General features: G+C 44.1%; 1 protein-coding gene across 1 annotated transcript in view; it reads left to right on the top strand.

The window, feature by feature from the left end:
* The window catches only part of BMP7 (bone morphogenetic protein 7), a 46,315-nt gene that overhangs the window by 10,312 nt on the left and 11,440 nt on the right, over positions 1–24,563 (top strand). The window contains exon 2 of the mRNA XM_032705262.1: positions 14,618–14,810. Within this exon, the coding sequence (XP_032561153.1) occupies positions 14,618–14,810 (193 nt within the window). The remainder of the gene's footprint in view (positions 1–14,617; positions 14,811–24,563) is intronic.

The raw sequence follows: 24,563 nt of genomic DNA, 5'->3' as shown, positions 1-24,563 counted from the left end.
AGCCACCACGTTTCCCTGGCGTTGTCAGGGCCGTGTCGTTTTTACCAATTGTTCTTCCCACAGCACAGTGGCAGTATTTAAAAGAGATCAGAAAGAACTCTGGGAGAACTACTAAAAAATGCTCATAAAATAATACAGCGTCAGTAGCTGGGAGTTATAATTCCGATGGAGAGACAAGGCTCTTCCTGAGGATTGGGAATAGGGCTGGTCATATTTCCCTCCCTGTCTACCTGGAACACCCATTGACTTTAATGAGTCTTTTGGCACCCCAAGGGGAAGCAAGTTCAGGTCTATCATTGAAATGGGAGATTAAAAATTACTGTAATTTAGCAATTCCAAATTCTAGTGCTTGCAGTTGAGTAGTGTTCAAATTGTTGTGTATCAATATTTCAACAATTTATTTTCATCAGCCAAATATCTATAATGCCATCAGTGATAACCAGTCATCACTAACAGGAATCATTTCCCAATTGTATTTGTTCTGCTCACATGCTCGATGCTAGCTGCTCCTCCCCGGTTCTCAAGGTTAAAACTTATTGCTTCCATCTCTAAAAATATTCTGAACAATTTAATCTTGCTACTTTTATTTGTTTATTACTCTGCAGTCGTTATAATCCCACAGGGACTTTTTAGATGTTAATAAAGAATACTGCACATCACTTTTCCTGAAGCTTGTGTGGCACTATAAACATCATGCTGAGTTTAAGTTCCCCTTTCTGACCATATCCTTAAAAAATCCAGCATTTGTTAAGAGAAAGGAGGGGATTTTTTTCTTTTCTTTTTAACAAAAAGAAATAAAAGGGGGAAAAAAAAAGAAGTAACTTTAGCCTCACAATCTGCTAGCTACATAAAGCAGTAAATGTTCAGCTGAGGCAGGGAAAAACCAGAACTGCTAGAGACTGGTTGTTTCCTTTTGGAGGAAACAATAAACGTGCCCACTTGTATTTTAACAACATTACTACTGGGCCCCCTAATTACACAAATATACTTGTAATAAACTGCAGAAAAGAAGAACTGAAAAAGAATCATTCAGCACAGATCTTTGTCCTCAGGTCAAAGAGAAGCTCTTGGGTAACCACTCTAAAATCCTGGCTCAAATCAGAAGATGAAGATATTTCAGCACTATGTGATGAATCATTTGTCTCCTGAGACAGGTGAAAAGGAGAAGCAAATCAGACATGCGGTGTAAAACTTCTCTCACTGGTGTGGACACAACTTTGACCTCTGAATACAACAGTTCCTGCAATCCAGGGCATGCATTATAATCAAATTACCAGAATATTAGAGTCCATATCCACGGAAATCTCTGACTGTTACACTACATTAAAACCTTACACAGGGAATACAGAAATACTCAAAAGAATCCAGAAAGACGCAAAAACGCATTCAAGCAAATCCCAAATATTTTTTTAGAAAACAGTAACTGTCATTTTGCTCATTAGTCCACAACTGTGAGATGGGAGCTGTTTCACTGAAAATATACAGACAGAGTAGGGGGAAAATCTAAGTCAGTGTGTGTCTAATACACTGAAAGTCTTTCCTGCCTGTGTTGGCAGTTGTAGTCCAACAAACGAGTAGTGACTGGTAGGCGAGGGACCGAGCTGGAGAAGGATGATCTGTGCTCCTGCTCCTTCAGAGATGCTTTCATAAACCCCATACACTCATTTCTGTGCTATTTTTACCAGTTGCACGCAACAGGACGTGAACTGCGTTCCCTTCATTCATACCAAACCCATGCGAGGACACGAGGGCGTATTACAACAGCTGATCTTTTACCCCAGAACTGCAGTTGCAAAATTGCTTTTGAAGATACACAAAAACCCAAAACAAAACAGAAAATGCTGTTGTTAGGGGCTGACTCAGGAGGCTGGGATGGCCCAGCCCTAGTGAGAGGCTCAGTGTCAGGAATCCAGCCCTGATCCACAGTGTGGTATGCAGGGCTAGGTGCTGCTGATGTCACTGATGGGCTTATCTCGTACCAAAAAAAAAAAAAAATTCCTCTTGTATAATAGGGATCGTGGGTGGCAATTAAACCGAAAATAAATCTTTGCCTCACCATCAGATGCCGTTTTGCCTCAGGCATTGGCCACCAACGTTTACAGTGCAAAGGGGACAGACATGTGCACACGCTCTGTACATGTATATGTTTGCCTTCCTGAGGACATCTCTGAAATAATGGTTTAAACTTGCCATCACTGTAAGACACTGGTGTTTTACATCTGCCAACGGAAATATATGTCGATGTCATCAACTCCCAGATCTTTTATATTCATAGTTCTCAGGCCTGTATAGAGTTATTAGAAGAATATACAGCCTCCTGCCTGTTTCTCAGTAAAACTGTGTAGCACAGCAAACATTCCTAGAAAGCAAAAACATCTCACACATAAGCTAAGAGTCCCATCGCAGGCAAAAGGACAGTGGGAGATGTGCAGTGGCCAGCAGGGAGGATCATTCCAGGCAGTGACCTCCTCTCCTGTGTCCCAAACTCAGTGCCCCACCTGAGCTCAGCTCTCTTGGCAGCACAGAGGAAACATGATGATCTCAGAGAAAAATGTGAACTAGGTCATGAAGTCACACTTGCACAAGCGAGGGCACTCTGCAGTATCTTTTTAAGCAGTAACTGAAGTATCTAATGATTATTCTCCAAAATGTTTCCTCCCATCCCTCCAAATATTGTGTTTCTGTTGAATAATCCTGGTTTATAAACGGTGTTAATATCACTGGACCTCCCACACACAGAACACCTGAGAAACGTGCAATAGCTGTAACAGCCTGGGTGCAGGGCAAGCACTGCTCCAGCAGGGATTTCCCCTCCGGGGCAGCCAGACCTTTCCCCTGAATAGTTTGCTGCCCCCTAATCTCCCAGCACTTGCCTGGTCGAGTGCTGCAGATGTTTGTTAGTGCATAGGAAGCTCGAAAAGCCTGGCTGATCATGGTCTTAGGGCACAGCTCAGTGTATACATTCCAAGTTGAAATAGTGCTGATTACAATCAAAGGCTGAGATTCTTATCTGATGGCTTCGTGCCTGATATCGACTAGTTATTTTGTAATATCCCACAAGCTGCTTTCTCAACAAATCCAGAATCTGGGATTTCAGCTGAGAAATCCAGCAAGTCGTATGGGTTCAAACCTGAGAAACTGGTTCTTGAATTATTTTCCTTTTATCACAGTAAGCCACAAGAAAGGCTGGATTCCCTGCGACTCCTGCCGTGTTCCTCCCAGGGAGCCTGTGCAGGTGTAGACCCACACTCTGTAGTATTTGGGGGGGATGCTGGTATTGTTGTGGCAATACAATATTAAAGGAGGATTAATTAGATTTAGGCTATTTATTTGGGCAGCTGTTCAGTAGATGAAAGGAAGCCTGATGCAATTGAAATGAATAAACCTTAAGAGGCCAATGTCCAGTCACTTCTCACTCATGTCCCTTAGCACAGTCAGTGCAGAAATGGGCACATTCCTTTGGCAAAAATGAGGCATTTGAAGATTCCATCAGCTGAACTTTCTCTTTCAAGTGTTGCCAGTAGATGCACAATATATACATGTGCTTTTAAAAGACTTTTATTTTGAACTCAAGATGTGAATCTATGGTATTAAGGAAAGCAGAACAATCCTTTATTTAGCTGCACCTGCACCTTAATGCCTAATGAGTTTAGTCTGATGGAATCCAGACCTCAGGAAGGATTATAAATTCTCATTTGATTTCATTTACTTCTAAAATACCTTAAACCAGCTGTACCAGTCCAGAATCCAGTCCTACTTTCTCTATCAGTTTTGCAAGTGTTGTTGAATCTTTTGCTGTACTAAGTAACTTTATGCTATATAATGATACAGCATTAGTAATAAGAAACAGAGGGCAGCTTGAAAAAAATCATGTAGTGGAAGATAATTAGCATCTTATAAGCTTGGAAAGCATCAGATTATGAGCACAACTTTCATAAAGTTCTTTTTGCCCTGGAAACAAGATTTGGAAAAGCTGAAAGTAGGTTGGTAGGCAATATCCTCTGTGACTGGGCAGTGTGAGGCAGAGGAGCCCAGCCATGTGGGTGAACTCACTCTCCAGGCACCACTGGTACATTTACCCATTTCTGTCTGTTTTGTATAAACACATCAGAGACACTCGGGCAGTGACCTCCCCAAGATTACTGACTCAGGCTGTTTGTTATGAATAGTATCTAATTTATCAAATACATTTGAAGACTTCTTACTTTGCCCCAGTGCAGCTACAGGAATGCAAGAGAATAATTTGATGCTGTTGCATTTCTGCATGGAAGAGTTACTGTGTGATGATTTGTTTCTAATTTGCATGTCCTCTGCACATGCCTCTTGCAGATCAAGGTGCCTGTGCTGCAGGCTCCTAGCTTCCTCCAGAGATGTTTAGTCCTTCCCTTGTGCAGACACAGGGCAGGGAAGCCCTCCAGGGATGAGCTCCCTTCCAGACTGCCACTCACTGTGGGCTGTCTTCCTTTACCTGAGCTTAGGTTAGAGCTGGCTAAAAACACTTCGGGGAAACTTTCTTGCCTTCTCCCTGCTCTGAAATTTGGTCCAAGGTGAAGAACTGTTTCACACTTGGAAGCTTTCAAGAATGACCTGAATCTTCTTATTCAAAAATTTGCATTTCATGCCAAATAGCCCATTTTGGGTTTGCCTGTAGCAGTCTCTCACTCTGCCTCTTATCTCCCCTGGCTGAATACACTTTGTTTCTGACCAGATTTGTTCAGCCGCTTGTCTCTCCTTGCTTGGGCCTGGGAATGTGTTTCCATTTGCTGAACACTGTGTGTACAAGCAGACAGGCAGGCTGCTGGTTTTTGCATCAGTGATTTTTTGAGAGGCCTCCAGCCTCAGAGCAGGTTGCAGGAAGCACCTTGGGCCCCATTTGTCTGCTGGTTGGACTGGGGGATTATTTTTCTCAGTGAACCATATTGTCACTAACTTTTCTCCCTTTTTGTGCTCTCCAGCCTGCTCACCCTTGAGACACCTACCACGCTGCTTTCTCCTCTAGACCAGTACTGCCCTTCTCTGTGCAGTGGATGCCATCTCAGTCTCCACTGTCCTGATCCTCATCGTGATTCCTCCCCCTCCTCCCCAGGCTGCCACTATCTCCCTGACCCTTGGATGCACTGGCTAAATGTGTGACTTGGAGTTCACACCTAATGCTGGCACAGCTTCCCTGGGAAACTGGGCTCACCAGACACAACTCCCTGGTTTCATAGCACCAGGGAAGCAGCCTTGCTGCCCCCTGCATTACAAGAAGAGAGCAAGCAGTGTAATGTAGTTGTCTCTGTTCAAATGAGAAAAAGAAAAATGTATTCCTGCATCTTTACATGCCTCCCACAGCTGCACCCAGAGGATTCAGTGTTGAGGGGATGTATTAGACAGCAGCATGTCTCTGCTCTCAGGCTGTGTTATTCCATACTGTGCAATACAGTACAGACAGAGAAAAGAAAGCAGGAGCAATGATGAGCTTTTGCCTGTCATTTTGCTCACTGCACAGTTTGGCTACAGGGACATTACTAGAGGGGGTGTAGAGAAGAGCTGAGGTTGCCCTTGGTGGGCAGGAGACACACAACAGTCCTGATCTGTCCATGCAGTCTGTCAAGGGTAAATACCAGCACTCTCCCAGTGCCAGCACGAGAGCTTGAGACATTTGTGGTGGCCACAATGCTGGTCAGTTGGGAGGACACAGTAGGAGACACATTTTGCAGCATCACCACAGTCCCCAGCTTGCCTCTAGGTCCCTCTGGAAAAATGCCACCCCCAAGGTGCTGGGAATGGGAGAGCTGCTGGGGCAACTGTCCTTCCCCATGAAAGGAGGAAGGGAAACAAGATTTGAGATGCTGGTGTGGGAGGCCCTGCAGGAGATTTTCTTACAGTGGATTCCTGGAAGAGGAAGGTAGAGATACAGGGAGTCTGTCGAAAGGAACAACTTCATGAACTCCCATCTATTTCTTTCCCCTGTCACCCGCCCGTATTCTCCATCCCTTACACCTCCCAAATCCCACAGCAATCCTCAGTGCATTACAACAGCTGAAGATGGATTGCAGCTCCATATGCTGCTGTGTTTCAAGTGATGAGTCTGTGAATAAGGTATTCTGAAGAAACACAACTCTTCCCTGCTTATTTAACTTTGCTTTCCCCAGATACACATACAGACACAGCAAACAGCATCAGGATTCGCACCACGATCAGTCTGTTTACTATTAGGAGACTTTCGTGTTCACAGAGCAGTCCCACGTGTAAATTTTTCACAATACCTTTCATCTAGTCCGGCTCTGCTTTCAGCAGAGAAACCACAGAGTAAACTGGTACCAATCAGGGCACACTCAGAAAAGAAAATAGATTACCTACGCATAACCTGCCCAGATATTTTTTAAAGAACATCCATTCTTAAAGAATAAATAGTTTTACCGTCCAGCATTGCCCTAAAGTGTCTGCAGAGAAATCCCAGCAGGGAATGTCTCCAAATGCAGAAGGCAGCATGCATGCTTCTCTCTGTCCTTTTCCTCCCAGTGAGTATATTTCCCCTTTACTGTCGACCCTACTAAGGAATTTTTACTTAAAAGGCTCCTGGTTGACACATGGGGCGAGAGGATGTGGTGACTCACAGCATCCTTTCATCCCCACACCGTGTTCATGGCTCCCAGGGAAGCAGGTGGCTCCGCATCGCGCTCCAAAGCCCTGCCTGATGTGGGTACAACACTAACCCCAACACTGGGAGAACATCAGGAAGGGAGAAACACCAATTTCTGCCCTGAGCAGTCCTTGCTAGCTGAAGTTTGACTTAGTCAGGAAGAACTTGCTGCTGCTTCGGAGATAATTAAACCCATCTTCCCTCGCCCTGCTGTTTGTACACGCACAATGATACCATTGTTCAGAGTCATGCAACACATATGCTGACATTAAAGTGTTTAATCTTGTAGTACAGTATTCCATTATTTTTTGGACATCTGTACATGATAGAAAGGGTACGTATTAAGGGATTTGTTGACAAAGAAATGGCTAATGCTGATACATGTGTGGACTGAAAGGATCTTTCCAAGTTGTGTTCGGCAGCAGGGAGGTTGCTGCTTCCCAGGCCCGGCCTGGCACAGATGTGATATGCACTGTTGCTATTACCACTTTTCAATTTATAACAAGGAGTCAGTGTTTAGAAGAATTTTGGAAGCTCCCTGCTGGGTTTGCGGCTAGGTGGTCTTGCTGGCAACACCACCTTCATGCTGAAAGCTGAAAAAATGAAGTGATGGCTAAAGGAAGAATATTAACTCCAGAGGGTTTTTTTTTTCCCTTTTTGAGGCAAAAATGCTTACCCCAGATCACTTTGCAGAATGAGCACTAAAGAATTTCTAACCTCTGGGTTTGGGGATCAGGATTTATAGAGCCTGGTTTTCATCTCATTTGAAATTAGTGCGTTAGTCCTGCTTTCCACCCTTGGATGGGGCAGGACTTGCTCTACCACACACTGAATTTACCATGCAAGAAATAGTTTATCACCTTCACCTCCCTCTACCTGGCTATAAAATGGGTCCATGAGCACCTGGGTACAGGTTCTCTTCTGCTGAGCATTGCCTTGGCTCAGAGCAGTCCCTACTGCACAGGGCAGATGGGAACAAGCCCATCAGGACAGGGCTTTGGCAGATGAGCCCAGAGTCCCCAAGTGCCTGGGGGTGCTGGGCCTGTGTCTGAAGGAGGGACTGTGTTTTTAGAAGTGTCAGGATGGCAGCAATCCCTGGCGATGGGATGCATTAATGAGTTATAGAAAAACCACAGGCTATTTTTCTAGTAAGCTTATCTCACAGACCAAAATCAAGGCAGTATTTGTTTTGCCTTAGGTTTCTCCAGAAACCTGTGGTAGCTTTTAGATGACTTGGAGAGCTGCAACTATTCAATGTAAAAAGCCCTCCAAATACTGTTTTTATCACTCTTTAAAAAAAAAAAATAAATCTCATCACACAACCCAGGACATTTGTTCTACTCCATTTATAGAACTTCCAATTTATAATCTTCAACTATTTCTTCAAATATTTCTTTAACTGCTGCTTTAGCTGCCTAATGTCAGCATGTAAATCTTGTAGCCGAGAGAATGAAACAAATGAAAACCAATCACAGAACTTCACATTCCCAAATTCTTGCCATTATAAATTTCCTGCCACTGCCCCTGTAACTCTTGCTGTCAAGCACAATGAGGAGGGAAACATGTGCCTTCGCAGACTGTGGCCTGGCATGACATTATTGCAATCTTTTTTATAGTCCTCCTTTTACTCAGAAAAATATAAGGACTGACCTCGCACTTCTTGCTCAGTCAGGCATCCTGCTGAGCCCAGTAGGTTCTTTCAGCTGCAGAGACCACTGGATCCTTCCCTTAATTGGTTTCCTCCTTCTTCAACCTCAGTAACATAAGGAGAAAAGGCCTATATTTCATAAATACCATGGTTTTATCCACCAATTTAGAGACAAAGAAGTGCAATTTATAGAGGGAACATTTAATGCCTGTTAATTAGAATCCCATCAAGAGGTCTCGAATTTGGCATCCCGAAAATTTACAGCCCAGTTTCACAACCACCACAGGCCCAGATTCCACGGGATGGCCCTGGCCTCCCTCCCACCATGTTGGGAGGTCCCCAGTCCTCCTGCCACCACTCTTGGGCACTGTGGTGAGCTGGGAGAGGACAGGATCCACGCAAAATCTCATCTGGGGAAGGGAAAATTATTTTCCAGTTGAATACACTTCCCAAGGGAAACAGGAGGGTGAGGCAGCAGATAGGAGCAGACCTTCCCTCTGAAAGCAGAGGCTGAAAGGACTCGTGGACCCCAGGTGGAGCTGGTCCCAGGGCAGCTGGTTTCTGAGAATCTCCTGCTCTGCACTGAAACAATGCAACAGAGTTTCTGAAGTTTAAGCTTTAATCACAAGGGGTGGTGATGGACGGAAATAAAGGTAAATTTTCCCAGAAAATTCAAACAAGATTTTGCACTGGTGGATGGAAACAGTGTAATGCAGAGTGTAGTTTGCCCTTTCATGGAAATGCTAAGGGTAGGATCAATCCACTGGCTCTCAGGACAAGCCAGGCAGCCCCCAGCCCCCTCTGAAGAAACAATGTCCATTTTCTGTAGCTCTGCAGCTATCAGAGGGAAGGCAGATAAACACCTTCCTACCTGCTAAACTCGCCTACATGACTTCGTCCTTGGGGCAAGGCAGGTACAGGTAGACTTCAAAAACCTACTAGACCTTGATGCCAGCGTGTGGCAGATTTTTTTTGCCATCCAAATCTCTGAGGGGTTGCTTAGGCAACTGCTGATGGCTTAGCAGCCGCCTGGCTGAGAGGCTGAGGCAAGGGGGTGTTGTCTTTTGGAATCTATTTTCCTTTGACTTATCTTTTAGTCTCAGGAATTCAGGACCTTTAATCTATTCGAGATTAAAGTCCTTTACAAATCCCTTCTGGCCTTTTTTGGGAGTAAAGAAGTTACAGACACCCTACTGCACATTCCTCCCCGTGCTTTTTTTCATTGTAAATGAGAAACAAGTAGCTCAAATTGTAAGCACTACAATAAATGAGACAACTACTCTTAAAGGGCCTTATAAAAACAATTAACATATTATCAGGCAAAAGTGTTAACAAGAAAATGTATGTTTTTACTTGTTTGTATATTCAGAATATATTCCAAGTGCATCACCCAAATGTGCCAGGGAGGAGGAAGTATGGAATTACCAAAGCTTTCCCAGTTTGGCAGCCTGAGCACAGAATCTATTCATGTAGTGTTGACTTTCTTTGTGAAAAAGAAGTTTTGCATCTTCAGAAAACAAGAGTGTAAAAATACCTGGGTGGGTAATTGGCCTCCCACGTAATCCATTGAAATTAGTGGAAATAATTTTTTTGACTCCCCTGGAGTTTGGATTAGCTCTTAAATGCTTCCATAATAGTTGTTATTTAACACAGTTAATTCTTGGAAAAATATTGCTGTGATTCACTGGTTCTTTGCTGGACACATGGAGCTGGTGATTGACATGGTGCTACTGTGCTGGGTACAAGGGCTGAACCAGGGTGTGTCGAGAGAAATAATAATACTGCAAGCTATGTCTCAGCATAATCTCTGCTGTCACATGTCATGCCTTGCCTGCCATCAATCCATATTACAAACCCAGAGGTCCAACCAGTGTTTACAGAATTAGCTCAGGTCAGCTTTTCACTTACCAGCAGTGATTTACAAAGAAGCTGAAAACAGTTGGGGCGCTTATTTCTAGTCTCAGCGTATTCTGCTGTGAAAATAGCCAAATGTGGGATCAGCCCAAGTTTAAGTTTTATGCTGGTGTGTAATTTGCTTTAGAAGTTTGGGCACCCTGGGGTGTTCAATCAGGACCACAAGCTTTTCTGTCCAACATTACTTTTTTAGTACTTGTTTCAACTGTATTGCTCCGAGTTCTTGATGTCAACAGCTACACCTTTTCATCCCTGCATCTTGATGTTTCCAAGTTCTATATCTGAAGAGAACACTTCAGGCCACATCAAAACAAGTACCCAGTATTTGTTGGCATTTTATCTCCATCTTTCCCATATTTTCTGATCTGATACCCGACTACTTCACACCTGAGCACATGTATCCATCCTGTTTTCTTTTGACCATCCCTGTCGTTACACAACTATGCTAGTCCTGTCTCCTCTTGCATCACCATCAGGCCACAACAGAGTCAGTTTGGAGAGACAAAAGACTTCAGAGAGCTCAGAGCCCTATCTCTATCAGATAGTACAGCCTGTGCAGCATTCAGATCCTGCACAGATAGATAAGGCCAAACTTTCAAAGATGCTGATCTTACTTGCATATTTGAGACAGGTGTGGTGAAGTTGCTGATAACTACTAACTTGAGATATTGCTTGTTTTGGCTGGATCACCTTAATTGTCCTGTACATTTTGGTGTCTTGCTTATTTTCTCTTGAATCTGTTGTCCATCTCCATCCCACAGCTCACAACTCCATCCCAACCTTTCCTTTCCCAAAGGACTATGCCAGAGGAAGTGTCTGATGAGTCTCATCCACTGTAGCTCCAATTAACTGCCACACTCACCATGCCCAGAGTTATTCTGCAAATTTTGAGCCATGTGTTAAGTTAGGTCAGAATTTTTTAACAGTGTTTGTGCCTCCAAAATGTGATACTACTTCCAAGAATGAGGAGAGGCACACATTTACACATGCACCACCTGTGAGTGACTTTGGATTGTTTTTTAAGGAGAGGAAGTCTGCTGTTTTCCCACAGCTAAGGCACACAGTCTGTTTCACAGCAGAATTATTTTTCAAGGGTGTTCTTCCTTTTCCTATTTTACAACCTTTGATTGCACATCCAGAGCTTTGGCTTCCTCTCCAAGCAGCTGCCTTGCCAAGGCATTTGAATTGTGAGCTGGAATTTCCAATGTTTGCAATTAGGATCTGGGCTAAAACCATTCACCAAAGCCTTTGGGTAGTAGTGATTTGTAAGAACTGTGGACCTGGAACAAACATGAGTTCAGGTTCTGTGGGCAAAAGGGCTATGAATTGAATCCAGCAGATATATTGCTTGGTGACTTTTAAGGGAGCATATAACATGTAATGGCTGACAAAACAGCTGAGACTGAGTCCTTCAAGAATGATCAAAACATTCTTATGGTATGTTGTGTCAATGGGGATCATGGATTTTATAGATCTACTGGAGAAACTACAGTCACATTCAAAGAGCCGCTGCAATTCTCTCAACTGTTTCACTGAACACTTAAAATACCACTTCCCCCATCCCTTTTTTTTCCTTAACACTACCCTTCACTCTCCCCCTTCAAACTCCTCAGGTAATTAACTGGAAATGACCCAGTTGCAGTATTGTCAAAGGTCTAACACCCATCAAACCCAGGCTCCTTGAGCGCTCCCCTGCTTACCCCGTGCTGTTGTGCTGAAGGTATTACTGGGGTCTGCAAAAAGTGCTCGATCCTATATACTGTACCATATGTTCCCAAATACCAACACACAGCAGTATGACTTAGGGATAGGATTTCAGCCTTCATAATGAAGAATCTTGGTTTTATGAGTTCGAGTCAGACCCTTAACGTTATTTTAACATAGATTTTGGTGTTTAATTATGTAATAAGATTTACTGCAGTCATCTAACAGATGTTGATTCAGGGTCAGTGTTTCTCATAAATTAGTTCTGAAAGGATTTGTTACTTCTGGGTCAGCAGATAGGTCCAGAGTGCAAAGAAAAAGGGGAAAAACAATAAACACTGAGTTGAAGGGTTTCTTGGGATTCTTTCTTCAGTTACATATCCACATATTTTCATGATCTTAATGACTATAGCCACAGGAATGTTTGCTTTAACACTAAAGATGGCTCAGGCCAAAACCCTATATCCCAACATCTGCAAAGCATGGGAAAGTTCAAACTTTGGGGCTCTTTATTTTATGACCCTGGCTGTTAATTTTTCATTCTAATATGACACATTTTTTCTAGGGCTCTGCAGAGGAAATCACTGTGAACTCTAGCAGCACCCCAGAAAGTTTCATCTTCATGTGCTTGTTGTCAGACCTTGTGTAGAAAGTGCAGCTAAAGACCAGTGTTGGCTGATGTAGTTATCATCACACATATACACTGAAAAGGTGCACCCACCTGCCTTTGGAAATTTAGCCTTCCCATGTCTTTGGAAGCAAATCATATTGGTACATCCTACTGCTAACACCCTGCCTGTGGTGTTATCTGTAATACAACTAAAACCACACAGCATTATAGTCATTCTTCTGTAGTTGTAGTTAAAGGAGCTATTTTATATTAGAGTGCTTTTCCCTCCCCCCTATAATTTAGGTGCAGACAAATTCCTTTGAGATTGAAATCACATTCTTACTATCTTATTCTATTAGGAGTAGTTTGGAGGAAAGGGATTGAGGCACGTTTAACAGTTTTGCTAGCACTTCCAGGGCAGTTTTAGCCTGCCAAATGTTTTACAGACACTGGTGAATATTCACAATATTCTCCCATGTCAGGGTATGAGACGCTGAACAATCTCCGTGAGGCTTACAAGATGTTTTAGCTAGAGGTGTAACTGCCCAACCTATAAAACCATTTGCTGAACTTAATCACCTTTGTCTTGGAAAGTTTAGAGGTTTCATACCTAAAAAACTCTCTAAGATGAATCCCAGCTATGAGTAAGAGCTCTGAAGTATTTCCCTGAACAGCAATCACACAGTGGCAAACTGTGAGCCCTGGACTCCTCGCAGAAGGGATGTGAGAGAGGAGGAAGAGTCCATGGCCAGCAGCTGAATCTTGGCCAGCAAAGCAGTGCTGAACCTGCTCCATGCTTGGACACAGCCTGGTTCCCAGAGCCTCCCCACACCCTGTCCCTGACACAGGGGAGATCCCCACGAGGTGCTGATGTACATTTGTACCGTGCAGCGCTGTAAATTTAAATAACACTTTCCAGACTCTTGCTTGAAACTCCTTTTTTTCAGGAGTAATTCCCTTTAAGTCAATGGATTTACACAATGGATTTACTGCTGCCAGAAGAGAATCAGGCCTGTAGAAAGACAAGCATTCTTTGCCAAGGAAATCTCAGAGCTAACTACTTGAATTGTGCAGTCAAGCTGCAGAGAGGTCAAGTGGACAGACGACAGGACTGGGACATATAGGAAGTCTCTGGTTCAAACCTCAGCTCTTAAAATGTCATGCAGTGTGACCTTGGGCGAGTCAGTTCATTCCCTTATACCTCCGTTTCCCCCTCTTCCTTTGTCCGACTTGTCTATTTAATTTGGAATTTGTCCCAAGAAGGGTGATTTGCGTCATGTGTCGGGCTGGGGCACTGACACCTCGCCTCCCCCTTGCTGGAGGACTGTCTTGAAGTCTTTGTTTCCTCCCAACACTGACCCCCCGCTTCCGTATCCACAAGCACGAGACCATCAGCTGTCCGTCAGGAGACAGGCAGGCCTGTCACTCGGAGGGATAACGCACCATCCCCACACTGTCCTGGGAGGGTTCTGGCACTCCTTGTTATTTCACAGTCAGGGTTGGGAGGTGAAAGAAGGTCCTCACTTTGAACATTTGCCTCACTCAGCCCTAAGCACTAAAGATCCTTTAACATGAAAGCTTTGACCCTTCGGAGCGGAGCCGCGAGCTTGCGATGAATTCAGCTGGCACCAAATGTGGGTCGCTGGCATGAAAAGCCTCAAGGACTGGAATCTGTGTATATATGTGTGTGGGTATGTGTGTGTGCCTGTGTAATTTTCAGAAGCAGAGCCAGGCCAAGAACCTGCACTCCTGAAAAGCCCCATCTGTTTCTTTCAGCTCCTTCCCACAGCAGCTTGGTTGTTATTGGTGGCAAATGTCCAGAGTCACTTGTCAAGCACAAAGCTGCCAAAAATCATTAAAACACAACAGTCCCCCACACCCTGTACCAGCCAGCTGTAAAACTGTTTCAAAGGGATTCTGATAAACACATATATGCTTATAGTAGCCCAGATAAAGTCATGTATTTCCTACGTGCTTTAATGAACCCAGTGACAGCGTGAGATGCTGCAATCAGATATTCTTGCCCTTTTCTGTTGTGGCAACTCTCAAGCGTGTTTGATGGCGAGGGGAAAGGGAACAAAGCAGGTGGCTAATGGGCTGTTTTCTGTTTCAGTGGAGCATGACAGAGAGTTTCACCATCAGCGCTGCCACTACCGAGAGTTCAGGTTTGATCTCTCCAGAATCCCAGAGGGGGAAGCGGTGACGGCTGTCGAGTTCCGGATATACAAGGATTACATCCGCGAACGCTTCGACAATGAAACCTTCCAGATTAGCGTCTACCAGGTCCTCCAAGAGCACCCGGGAAGGTGAGTGACCCACAGGGAAAACCTGATGAGAGCACAAGCACAGTGTGTTCCTTCGGGGAGTTATGTCTAATATTGTTAGAAATACTGGTGCCATCAGCAAAAGCGCCTGGGTTTGGCATCAGGTGCGTACAATGAAATCTCAGCACGCAGCTGCCACGTGGGGTGACATGGGGAGAGGTCCCTGTGAGCCTCCACGTGCCCCAGGGAGCATCCCCAGCACTCTCACCCCTGTGAGCACTCAGTAGCTGAGGAGCCAACAAGCCTGACCATGTGCTAGTGCAGGAAAACATCATAAACTCAAAGTATTTCAAGATTCCTGGAAGTCCTCCCCGCTTCCTCCTGCTGCTTATGGATCCTGGAGTGACAAAACCAAATGCTTCCTCTGGAATTGTAGCTTAATTGCTGGCCTTTATTATCAAAGGCATTCGAGATCCCTAATTAACAAAGACAGATGACACCATGCTTTTTATACTGACTGATTGTTTTGCATGTGCAAAACTACAAGATGAGTTATTAAATCCATTCCAAGTAATTATTAATGTATGCCAAGCTCCCTGACAAATCCTCCGGGGAACTTGAATAAGAACATATGTTCAATATTCTCATCTGGTTTTAGTTCCAATTAATCAGCAATCCCAAACCATTTATCCAAGGCACTTAGTTTCATTTGCACAGATTTCTTTTACATACAAATCCTACCAAAAGTGAGATTGCATTTATTTACATGAAAAGTATTTACAGTCACATTCTAGTCAGAAGTTATTCTTTAGGACTACTAAATATGGGCTAATAATACTACAGTCCTAATTTAGGTTTATGAAAAGGGGAAAGCCCAAAAGGGTAAGAAAAAAGTGGAATCAGGACTCTGGCTTTATAGTTTTATAAGCACTAATAAAAATGCGGGGAAAAAATGAAATATGACAGGAAACTTTATCAATGTTTTTTTAAATGGTGAGGATTTCTACTGGCTTTGCTGTATGGTAAAAATATTTAACCACTGATGTGTTTTCTTCCACATCTGAAATTGTAGTTTTATAGCTTAAAACTCACAGTTCTCCTGGCATTTCTAACGACACAATTATTTGCAGGGTTTGGGGTCTGTGCTAAAATGAATCTGTTTTTATCAAACAGCCATAATTCGAACTATACATTTTAACCAGGTTTTCCTTAAAGGAGAAGGCAACAAGCCACAAGTATGCATAGGACCCATTAGATGTCCTGCTTACCATAAGCATTTCAGTTTATTCTCTTTTTCTTTTAAGCCCTTCCAGAAGTAGAAGCCTCCCTATGCTGTATTTCTTAAATAGGTTATTTAGGTACAAGCCTGCAGGAATAACTTTTCATTCTTGGGAAGAGCAGAAACAATACATATGTTGGCAGAAGAGAAGGCACTAACCAGTGTGTCAGGATATTAGGGAATGCCAGAAACCTGTTCTTGGAGTAAATGACCTTCCTCATCAGATGCCCGGGAAGTTCTTCCCCAGATCCTGATGAGTGATCCCCACTAGGAATCTTACTGACAGAGTCAGAATGATATTTAGTACCTTCATTTTACAATGGCACATCCACAGGTTGGTTACAACTCTGTTTAGAGAGAGTGGCAAGGTACCACTGAGGATAGTTGTGTGGAGCAGAAAGTGTTTCTGCAAACTGTCTCCTCCACAAATTCTTATTCCTAAAGGACAAAAAAAAATGTATGCAAAGTGCAGGCATGAACCACTGGCTGGAAGAGGTGAGGAATCTTGCTAATTATACAGATGTTCCAGCCACAAGATGAGATGCAATTTTACTGCATCATATTCACCACAGGAACACTATTTTTAATGAGCGTTCGTGCATATTCCCTTTTTGCATACATTTTGGCACAGGCTATGGCGAGTTTTGAACAGTATGTCCTGAAAAAATATTCCTGTTGGTTTGGATTGACCAAAGGTAAAAATATTGTCACTAACATTTGTAAAAATATTTGCTCTTTTTCTGCATTTTTCCACTGACATTTTCCACCCGGCTCTGTCACAGACCAGTCATCCAAGTCAGTGTGTCATTGGGCAAGTGGAGAAAGAAAACAAACTCTCTCCAATGTTGATCAAAAAACACCCATTCACTTTGATGCTTCCTTGGCTGTTTGTCTCATCCCGAGCCGGCTGGAAAGTCAGACCCATCTGACGTTGTTAGCAACAAGAGCAAAACAAAGCCAAACCCTCTCCCCCACGCAGGCAGGGAAACGTTTGCTCGCCTTTGGCTTTGTGGATCCCTCTCCCTGGAGCTCCACAGGTACAATGGCCAGCAGGAAACCAAACGGGTTCCCCTCTCTCTGTGCGCTTATGATGACATAAGAGCAGTGGGATTCCCCCAGGAGATTGCTGGAAATGCCCTTTGAGATTTGAAACATGTGGGATTCTCCAAGCCTGTGCTGCTCCTGTTGCAGTGGCCCAAGGCACAGCAGCTCCTGCCAGGCTGCCCAGGGGCAGCTCAACATCATGTCACACACAGCTGAGAGCAGGACACCTTCTAGAGCCACAGAACAGCACAGGGTGCAGCTGGAAAGCCCAGGCTGAGGCTGACTAGGGATAGTTTCCTTTGAGTGTGAAGAGACCTAGGGACATGCTGAAGGCTGGATTTTCAGTTAAACCACAGATGAGCCTCTAGTTTGAGGTGTGATGATGCCCTTGGTTCAAATAAACCATTGGTATGAGCAGTTCAATAGTTAATGACTTTACGAGTTCAGACAGGTTGGTATCTGACCATCAACATCTCTTGCCTGCACTTTGTTGTCAGGGTAAAATACAGGCATAGGTCTCTCCAGACTAACAGCTGCACTCCCAGCTGACTATTTCTGAAATCCTTTCCCTCAACACTACCAACATTTGGACAGAGGGTAGAAGCTCTCCCTCATCCACCTCGGTTGTGGGCAGACAGACACATAACAAGCCTGGCAGGAAAAATGAGAGCCCAGCCCTGCCCTTTGCAGCAGATGAGATACCACTCAGACTTAGACTAATAGAAATTATATCTCTGTCAGACTGAAGATATTATTCCAGGTGTTTGTAGGAAACCAGGCTAAATGATCAAATATTCTTTTTGGCCTTTCCAAATCTATGAATTCATTGCAAGGCAAGCTCTTCAAACTGGCAACATTTCCTTCATAAAAAGGCATGTACAGCATTCTTCAGGCACACAGCATCAGTTATTCACTTTAGGCAAACAAGTACATTCATGAACAAAAATGTTCACAATATCACAAACACTGTAAAAACAGTTGACGTTTTGACTAATATAACATGTCTCAAAGCTTTCGTGTGCATAGCTCAAAATCCAGTGACTCAGGTCCAACTTCTGTTTGGTATTTATGGCTCACTCACCCAAAAGCCTGGGAAAGTGCTTTGCAAAGCCAGGACTGGCTTTAGAAGGGTGCTGAGCAGCAGGACATCAGGTCCCTGTTGTGGTCACGAACCCTTTTAAGGGGAAGCTGAAGGTGACCATCGGGAGCCGGGTGCTGCTCAAGCCTCCGTCTCCTCCCTCCTGGAAAAGGAGGCCAAAGAAACAGATCCCAGTGCTAGGAAGCACACACCACAGGGCACAAGGTATTGAAGGTAATTTATCTTGAGCATCTATGCAGGGAACATGGCAAAATAAATCTTATGGATGTGAGCCTGAGAGAAATGAACTTTGGTACTTTTACACTGGAATCATGAAATAGTTTGTGAAGCACTTTGCAAAAGAGATATCCATTACTCTCAGAGCCTCCACCTCTGTAAGCAATGGCCAAAGCAAGAATTTCAAAGGGATTTAAGTGCAGAAGAGACACACAGATATGCAGTGGGATTTCTAACAGCAGCTAAGCAGCCTGGATATGTAACTCCTACTGTAGTTGGTAGGAACCCTCAATATTTTCCAAAAGTACCCATGTAGTTCTGGGGCAGATTGTTAATCAAGGCATCACCCTCAACTTATTAACCTGAAGCTGCAGAAAACATGCAGACTGTATAGCTGCCCTCAACATCAGAGCTCGATTCTGCCCTTCTGTCTGCACCTTCAGAAGCTGAAATACCTCATCCCAGAGTTGCATCTCCTATTTCATTGGACCCAGCACTCGAACTGCAGAGTGAATCCCAACCCCTTTGAAGTCGATGGGAGTTTTGTTACTGGAAAGAATAAAACCAGGTACTTGACCAGCCTTTAGTAATTGAAATGTAGTTGTTACACGTTCACTTTGTGGCTATTATGGATTTCACAGGCTTCAAAGGCAGTGAATGATTTGAATGCTCATGTTACCAGCCCTGCAGAAAAATCAGATCTCCCATGATGCATTCCTGGGTTTGACTTGCAGCTGGAATGCTTTAGCTTGTGCTTCAAACTACACCACTGCTGCACCCAGATCAAACCTAAGCCCCTCTCCAGACCCCTTTTCCCGTTCATTGGAGTCTGTTTGCATGTTGTGGGTTGAAATGTGTAATTCTAGTAACTAAGAAAGGCTTAGGCCCACCCAACCCGTGAAGCAGATGTGCCTCTTTTTTGGAGCTTTTACAAGTACCAGCGTGATTGTTCTAGGGATGGTGCAGTACAGAAGGGAAGAGTTTGTTTTAATGATGTGCCCCAGCAGCATGACAGTACCTGCAACAGCATCTAGGAAGGTACTGACAATAGCTTTGATTATTTTTTTTTGTAACTTATAGATAAGTCAGTTGATAACTGTATTCATTTATCAGCAAGTAGCAAGGGAACTTCAGCATGGAAACCCTGTAGCTCTCCAAGAGCAGAGCTGGATCTAGTTATCTCCTTCAGACCATTCCTAAAAGCCACTGCAGCCTGCAAAACTTCTGACAAATCTTGAACTTGCTAAGCAAGGCACAGCTCTTCACAGGCACTTGAGTAGCTGCAGGAGGCATTTTGCATACCCCAGTGGGTTCTTGCTCAGCTAAGTGATGCACTAATGAACAGTGACTCAATGCTGAACAGAAACAGCTTTATATGAAGCGTCAGAGATATGTGTGTAACCTCAGTTCTCTCAGCACTGTTTTAACAAGAGGCTTCATGTTTAGGATATGTGTTGCTTCTCAGTAACAAACTCCCATTGCCACTTTTAATCAGCCTTTGAGACGTAGATCCTACCCTTCTCAAACACTGCGTAGCAAAGGCAACATAGCTACCAGAAACACACAGAATTAAGAATCTGCTGAAATTTTAAAGTTAATTTATTTCTTCCCTAGATTCAACAGAATTTATACAGATCTGTTTCACTGCCAGTACAGTCAGCTTTCAGACCAGTCCTTGGAAACCACCTCCAGCAAACTGTATTCCTACTGTGGACATCCCTTCACCCCACAGAGCCCCCGTGGGCACAGAGAGGGCTTTTATCAGTGGGGAAGGAGCGGGAAGGATAAGCAGGGGATCCCAGGCACGGGGAAGGGAAGGTGTGGGAGGAGGGCTTGCATCAGGTCTGTGTACAGAGGGTGTTGCAAACGTGCCAGGGAGAGGCCCAGGGAGATCCTGGGGCCCTCTCAAAGTAGGAAAGTCTGAAAAATATTTTCCTAAGCTTGTCTTTGTACAGCTGCAGCTGACTTTAAGCAATGACACCAAGCAAACTGAAATCTGGACACTGCAGGTTTTTAATCCAAACAGATGTCTTCTAACCCTCCCAAGATGCCCTCTCTGCCTTCTCCTCCCTCCACCTGCTCAAACCTGGTCATGAATTGCCTAACTCCCCATGCCTAACTCTGTCCTTGGGCTGCCTGTTGGAAAACTTGCACCATGCCTGTGACCTAAACAGCCCCTCTAGGGTTAGAATACCCAGCAAGAGGACAGGATTATGCTCCTGGCTTAGAGGCTGTGGTTTGCATGCTGAATCAATAAGACATTCAACACATCCATGCCTCAAGTGTTTCCCACTTTAAAACAGAAGCAGGAGGGTTGACTGTCTATTTGTAAAGCTGTTCAAAATCTATTGCAAGGTGTCACTGTGGTTATTGTTTAAAAAACTGTTATATCTATAATTCCTCAAACTATCAGGTAGGGATTCAAGCAGCACAGCTACTGGACAGCCTCAGTGTGCTCTTTGGGCTGGTGGATTACCTGACACACGCACGGGACTGCAGGACCTGTTGGCAGTGGCCCTGGCCTGGCTGCTGCCAGGACATGGCCAGGTGAGCCAGGACTCCAAAGATGCTCCCAACCCAGAGTGCTGGCATGTCACAGAAATCACCTTGTCTTGCAGTGCAATGAAAATTGCTGAGTCGCCTTTGCTGCTGCTGCCTGTCCTCCTTCTCATTTATTTTTATCCCACTTGTAAGTGCTCATTAGTATTTACTACCACTTGTCAACTGGCAGCTTAAAATAACAGGGCTGATGAGGGGGATGGGGAAAGCGAGTGAAGAAAACAGACACTGAAGCAGGGACTATTTGGCAAGAGAACTGTCCTAAAGCAGTGTAGACTTCACAGCACTATAGCCTATAAATACAGTTTCATCTCCTGTTCTCTTGCTATTGCATAATTGCCAACTCTCATGTTTTCACTGAGTCTCTCTTCCTAGTCCGTGTTCTCCTCGTGCCTCAAATCATCAAGGCAGGTGATTAAGGGAGATGCTGCACTTCTCATCTCCGGATATGTTTCTAGTGTTTATGGCTTCAAACCAAAAAGCATCCTAGAGATTGAAAAAATACCCCAACAAAAAGACAAAGAGCCCATACATACTATTTTCATGAAGCTTCATGGTTGTTAATCTCTTATTTTACTGTGTTGCAACATGGTAACTCTTCCTTACTATTTCCTTCCAGGATACTCTACTTGTCTTTTCTGTATTTTGTCTTCCCTTATTTCTCCCCTCATCCTCACTTCTTCCAGTCCTTTTCCCTTTCACTAAACACCTGTGATCTCTTTTCTTAACTGCATTCCTGCCACCAGCCCTCTACAGCCCTTTGGCAGCTCCAGCCCTTCCACCTCTATAACTCCAGCTGCTTTCCAGACACGATCTCACATGCATCCTGCCCAGCCACCCTCACTTTGCAATGCTTGTTACTTACTCACCCTTGAGTCCAGAAAACAAGTTCACTAAGGAAGTTTCAGAGACCACACAGGAGTTATATGACCTGTAGACAAATTTTTGGGAGTGCTTTCTAATGGGAGATGACTCTCTTTTCTGGCATCCGCTGCCAGACACTACCAAAGCCATCAGTAGACAAGTGCCAACCTCCTGTCCTCATCTCAGACTCCACTGACAGCCTGATGCTTGAGAAAACTGAGCTGAAAGCCCCGTGTTTTATCATTGCTAAAAGCTCTGACACTCCCGCTGATGTCACTACTTTGAACGCTGGGCCATTTTGATGTGGTCTCAACAAAACATACTTGTGGTCTGGATCCAGACTTCATAATTTGTGTAACTCTAATCTAGGCATTAACATTTCCATGTCCCAGCTTAATTTGCTGTAAAAGGAGTATCATGTGCCTTTCCTATCCCTCGCTCCGGTAAAAGGCTCGGTACAGTTTCTTACGTGCACTGAAGTTCTTAAACGAAAGGACTGAACGCAGGGCCAAGGAATCAAAGGGCTTTTCTGCCTCCTTGTTGCAGAGCCATTATTCACATTGCTCCAAGAACACTCTATGAGTACAGTTGGTAGGTAGGGTACCAGAGTGAGATGTGTACTAGAAACTTTTTCCCTCTGTGCTTAGACCTTTATCTGAAAGCTAAAACCCAAACCAGCCACATGAGTTAGACTTAACTAGCACTATCTCCTATGACAAGTCATTAGATGTGAGCCCTCAGAGCACATATTGTTTAAGTCTAAGCATAATAACATTTCTTTGCTTTGTTTACCATGTCTTGTCCAACAATGATCTCTCAAGGGCTTGCTGTCTATGAGCTGGTGATTTAACGCTGTTTGCCCTGTCTTTGGAGAGCAGGGCTTTCCACTTAAAGGGAGGCTGTTCTTTTTAAAAGAACAAGAGGTTTCTTTTCATTGGAACAGGAGTCAGTCTCAGGAGCCTCTGCTTGCAACACCAGTCAGGTTTTGCATCCCATCCCTGGCCACTGCTGGTGGGCCAGAGTGGAAAGTGCTAATCCAGGAGTGCTTGAACTTCTCCAAAGAGCATCTGACCTGGGGCTTTTTTGGGGTCCAAATGTTCCAAGTGTGTGTGTGGGAAGGACATTTCCCTTTAGTGGGTCCCTTTGATCTCTCTCACTTCAGGCTTCCCCTCCAGGCCTATTGTTTGCACATTGCTGTAACTACAGGAAAACAAATGCATTATACAATTTCCCAGACTGACTCACCGTGGTACTTGATGCCTCATGTTGTCTGGTTACCCCGATTGCATCATGTCAGCATGGGAAGCTTAAAGGCTGGGTTTTCTGAGTAATAATACTGCAGTTGAGCAGTAGCTAAAACCAAAAAAACTATCATTATTGCTAGTATCATCAACCTGCAAACTACAAGGGGGAAAACCAAGCAAGCCAAGTCCCTATGAACCAAACCTTGTGTGAATCATGACTTCCAGTTGGGGGCCATGCTTAAATAGTGCAGTACGTGAATATAAAAACTCTTTACTTCTGGAAACTTGGCCTCAGCCATTGCAATGGGTCAGTCCATAGTACTCCCTCATCCCTGGCTCCTCTGGGATGTGTGTTGTTCAGTGTGTTGTAAACAGGGAAGGGTGGGAGATGTCCACACTGCTGTGTCATGTGCTGTGGGAACAGGGCCATTGCTCCTGGGTGGGGATGAAACCCCAGGAAATTTGTCCCCCTGTTGAAATTCAAGCATCTTGCACTCCTGTAACTAATGTGTCTATGGAGAGAGGGGGTTATCCGTATTATTTAACTTCAGTTTTCCTAAGGGCACCCAGCAAAGCTGACTGAGCTCTGAAGAGCAGCTCCCACCACCTGCACTGAGCTTCTCCATCGCTGCACCACAGCCCCTTCCTGAGCCATCCACCTGGGCTGCCCAAACACTCCCCACAGGATCCCCTTTTGGTAGCAAGGAAGTGTTTCAGCAAGTTCAAGACTTTGCTTAAAAGAAAGCACTGATTGCACCCTGAGCAGCACTGGCTGGATCTGCACATTCAGCCGTGTGGTATCCAAAGGGATCCTGCTTTAGGGAGGAAACTCAGAGTCCTCCTCTTACACACCCCGGGCCATATGCTCAGGTGCTCTGCAGGAACCAATTTCAGAAATTTAACTTCATTTAAGCCATCACGGAGTCAGAAGCAGTGACACCCATTAGCTCACAGAGGAAATGCATCATCTCTTATATTCTCTGGCTCACAAAGGTTGAAAGCAAAGCTAGACAGTAAAAGCATTGCAAAAACCCCTCCATTTCTGCTTTGTGTTGGACAAAAGCCTCTAATTTCTTGGTATCTCACAGGGAAAAGAATCACTAAAAGCTATGCCTCAAATACTTCTCAGATTCATTTCTGATCACTTGATATTCCATGTAAAGAAGAGGCACTGTATACTAAGCTAAATATATATATTTGCACTGACAAATCTGTAGTGACAAAATTCATAAGGCTTTCTTTAAGCTTTGAGGGCATGATTAAAGGGTTTTCCAAGGTTGGTTCTTCATTCAAAAGGATATAATTACGCTTTAACAAGTTACCATGTTTGTGCACTGTAGGTACAAAAGCAGCTCTTACAGGGCTTGTCTAGACACTTCCACCCTGTGCCTTTGTTCTTCTTGTAAACTCTTTTTATGAAGGAACTGCACCACTATCCATTTTTTTCATCCAAGTTTTATCTCTCTTGATTTCTGATAACACATTCCTTC

Source organism: Chiroxiphia lanceolata, chromosome 17, assembly GCF_009829145.1.
Source record: "Chiroxiphia lanceolata isolate bChiLan1 chromosome 17, bChiLan1.pri, whole genome shotgun sequence".
In the NCBI taxonomy this organism is placed as follows: Eukaryota; Metazoa; Chordata; class Aves; order Passeriformes; family Pipridae; genus Chiroxiphia; species Chiroxiphia lanceolata.
The sequence above is the reverse complement of the archived record's forward strand: the minus strand, read 5'-3'. Positions and strand labels throughout refer to the sequence as shown.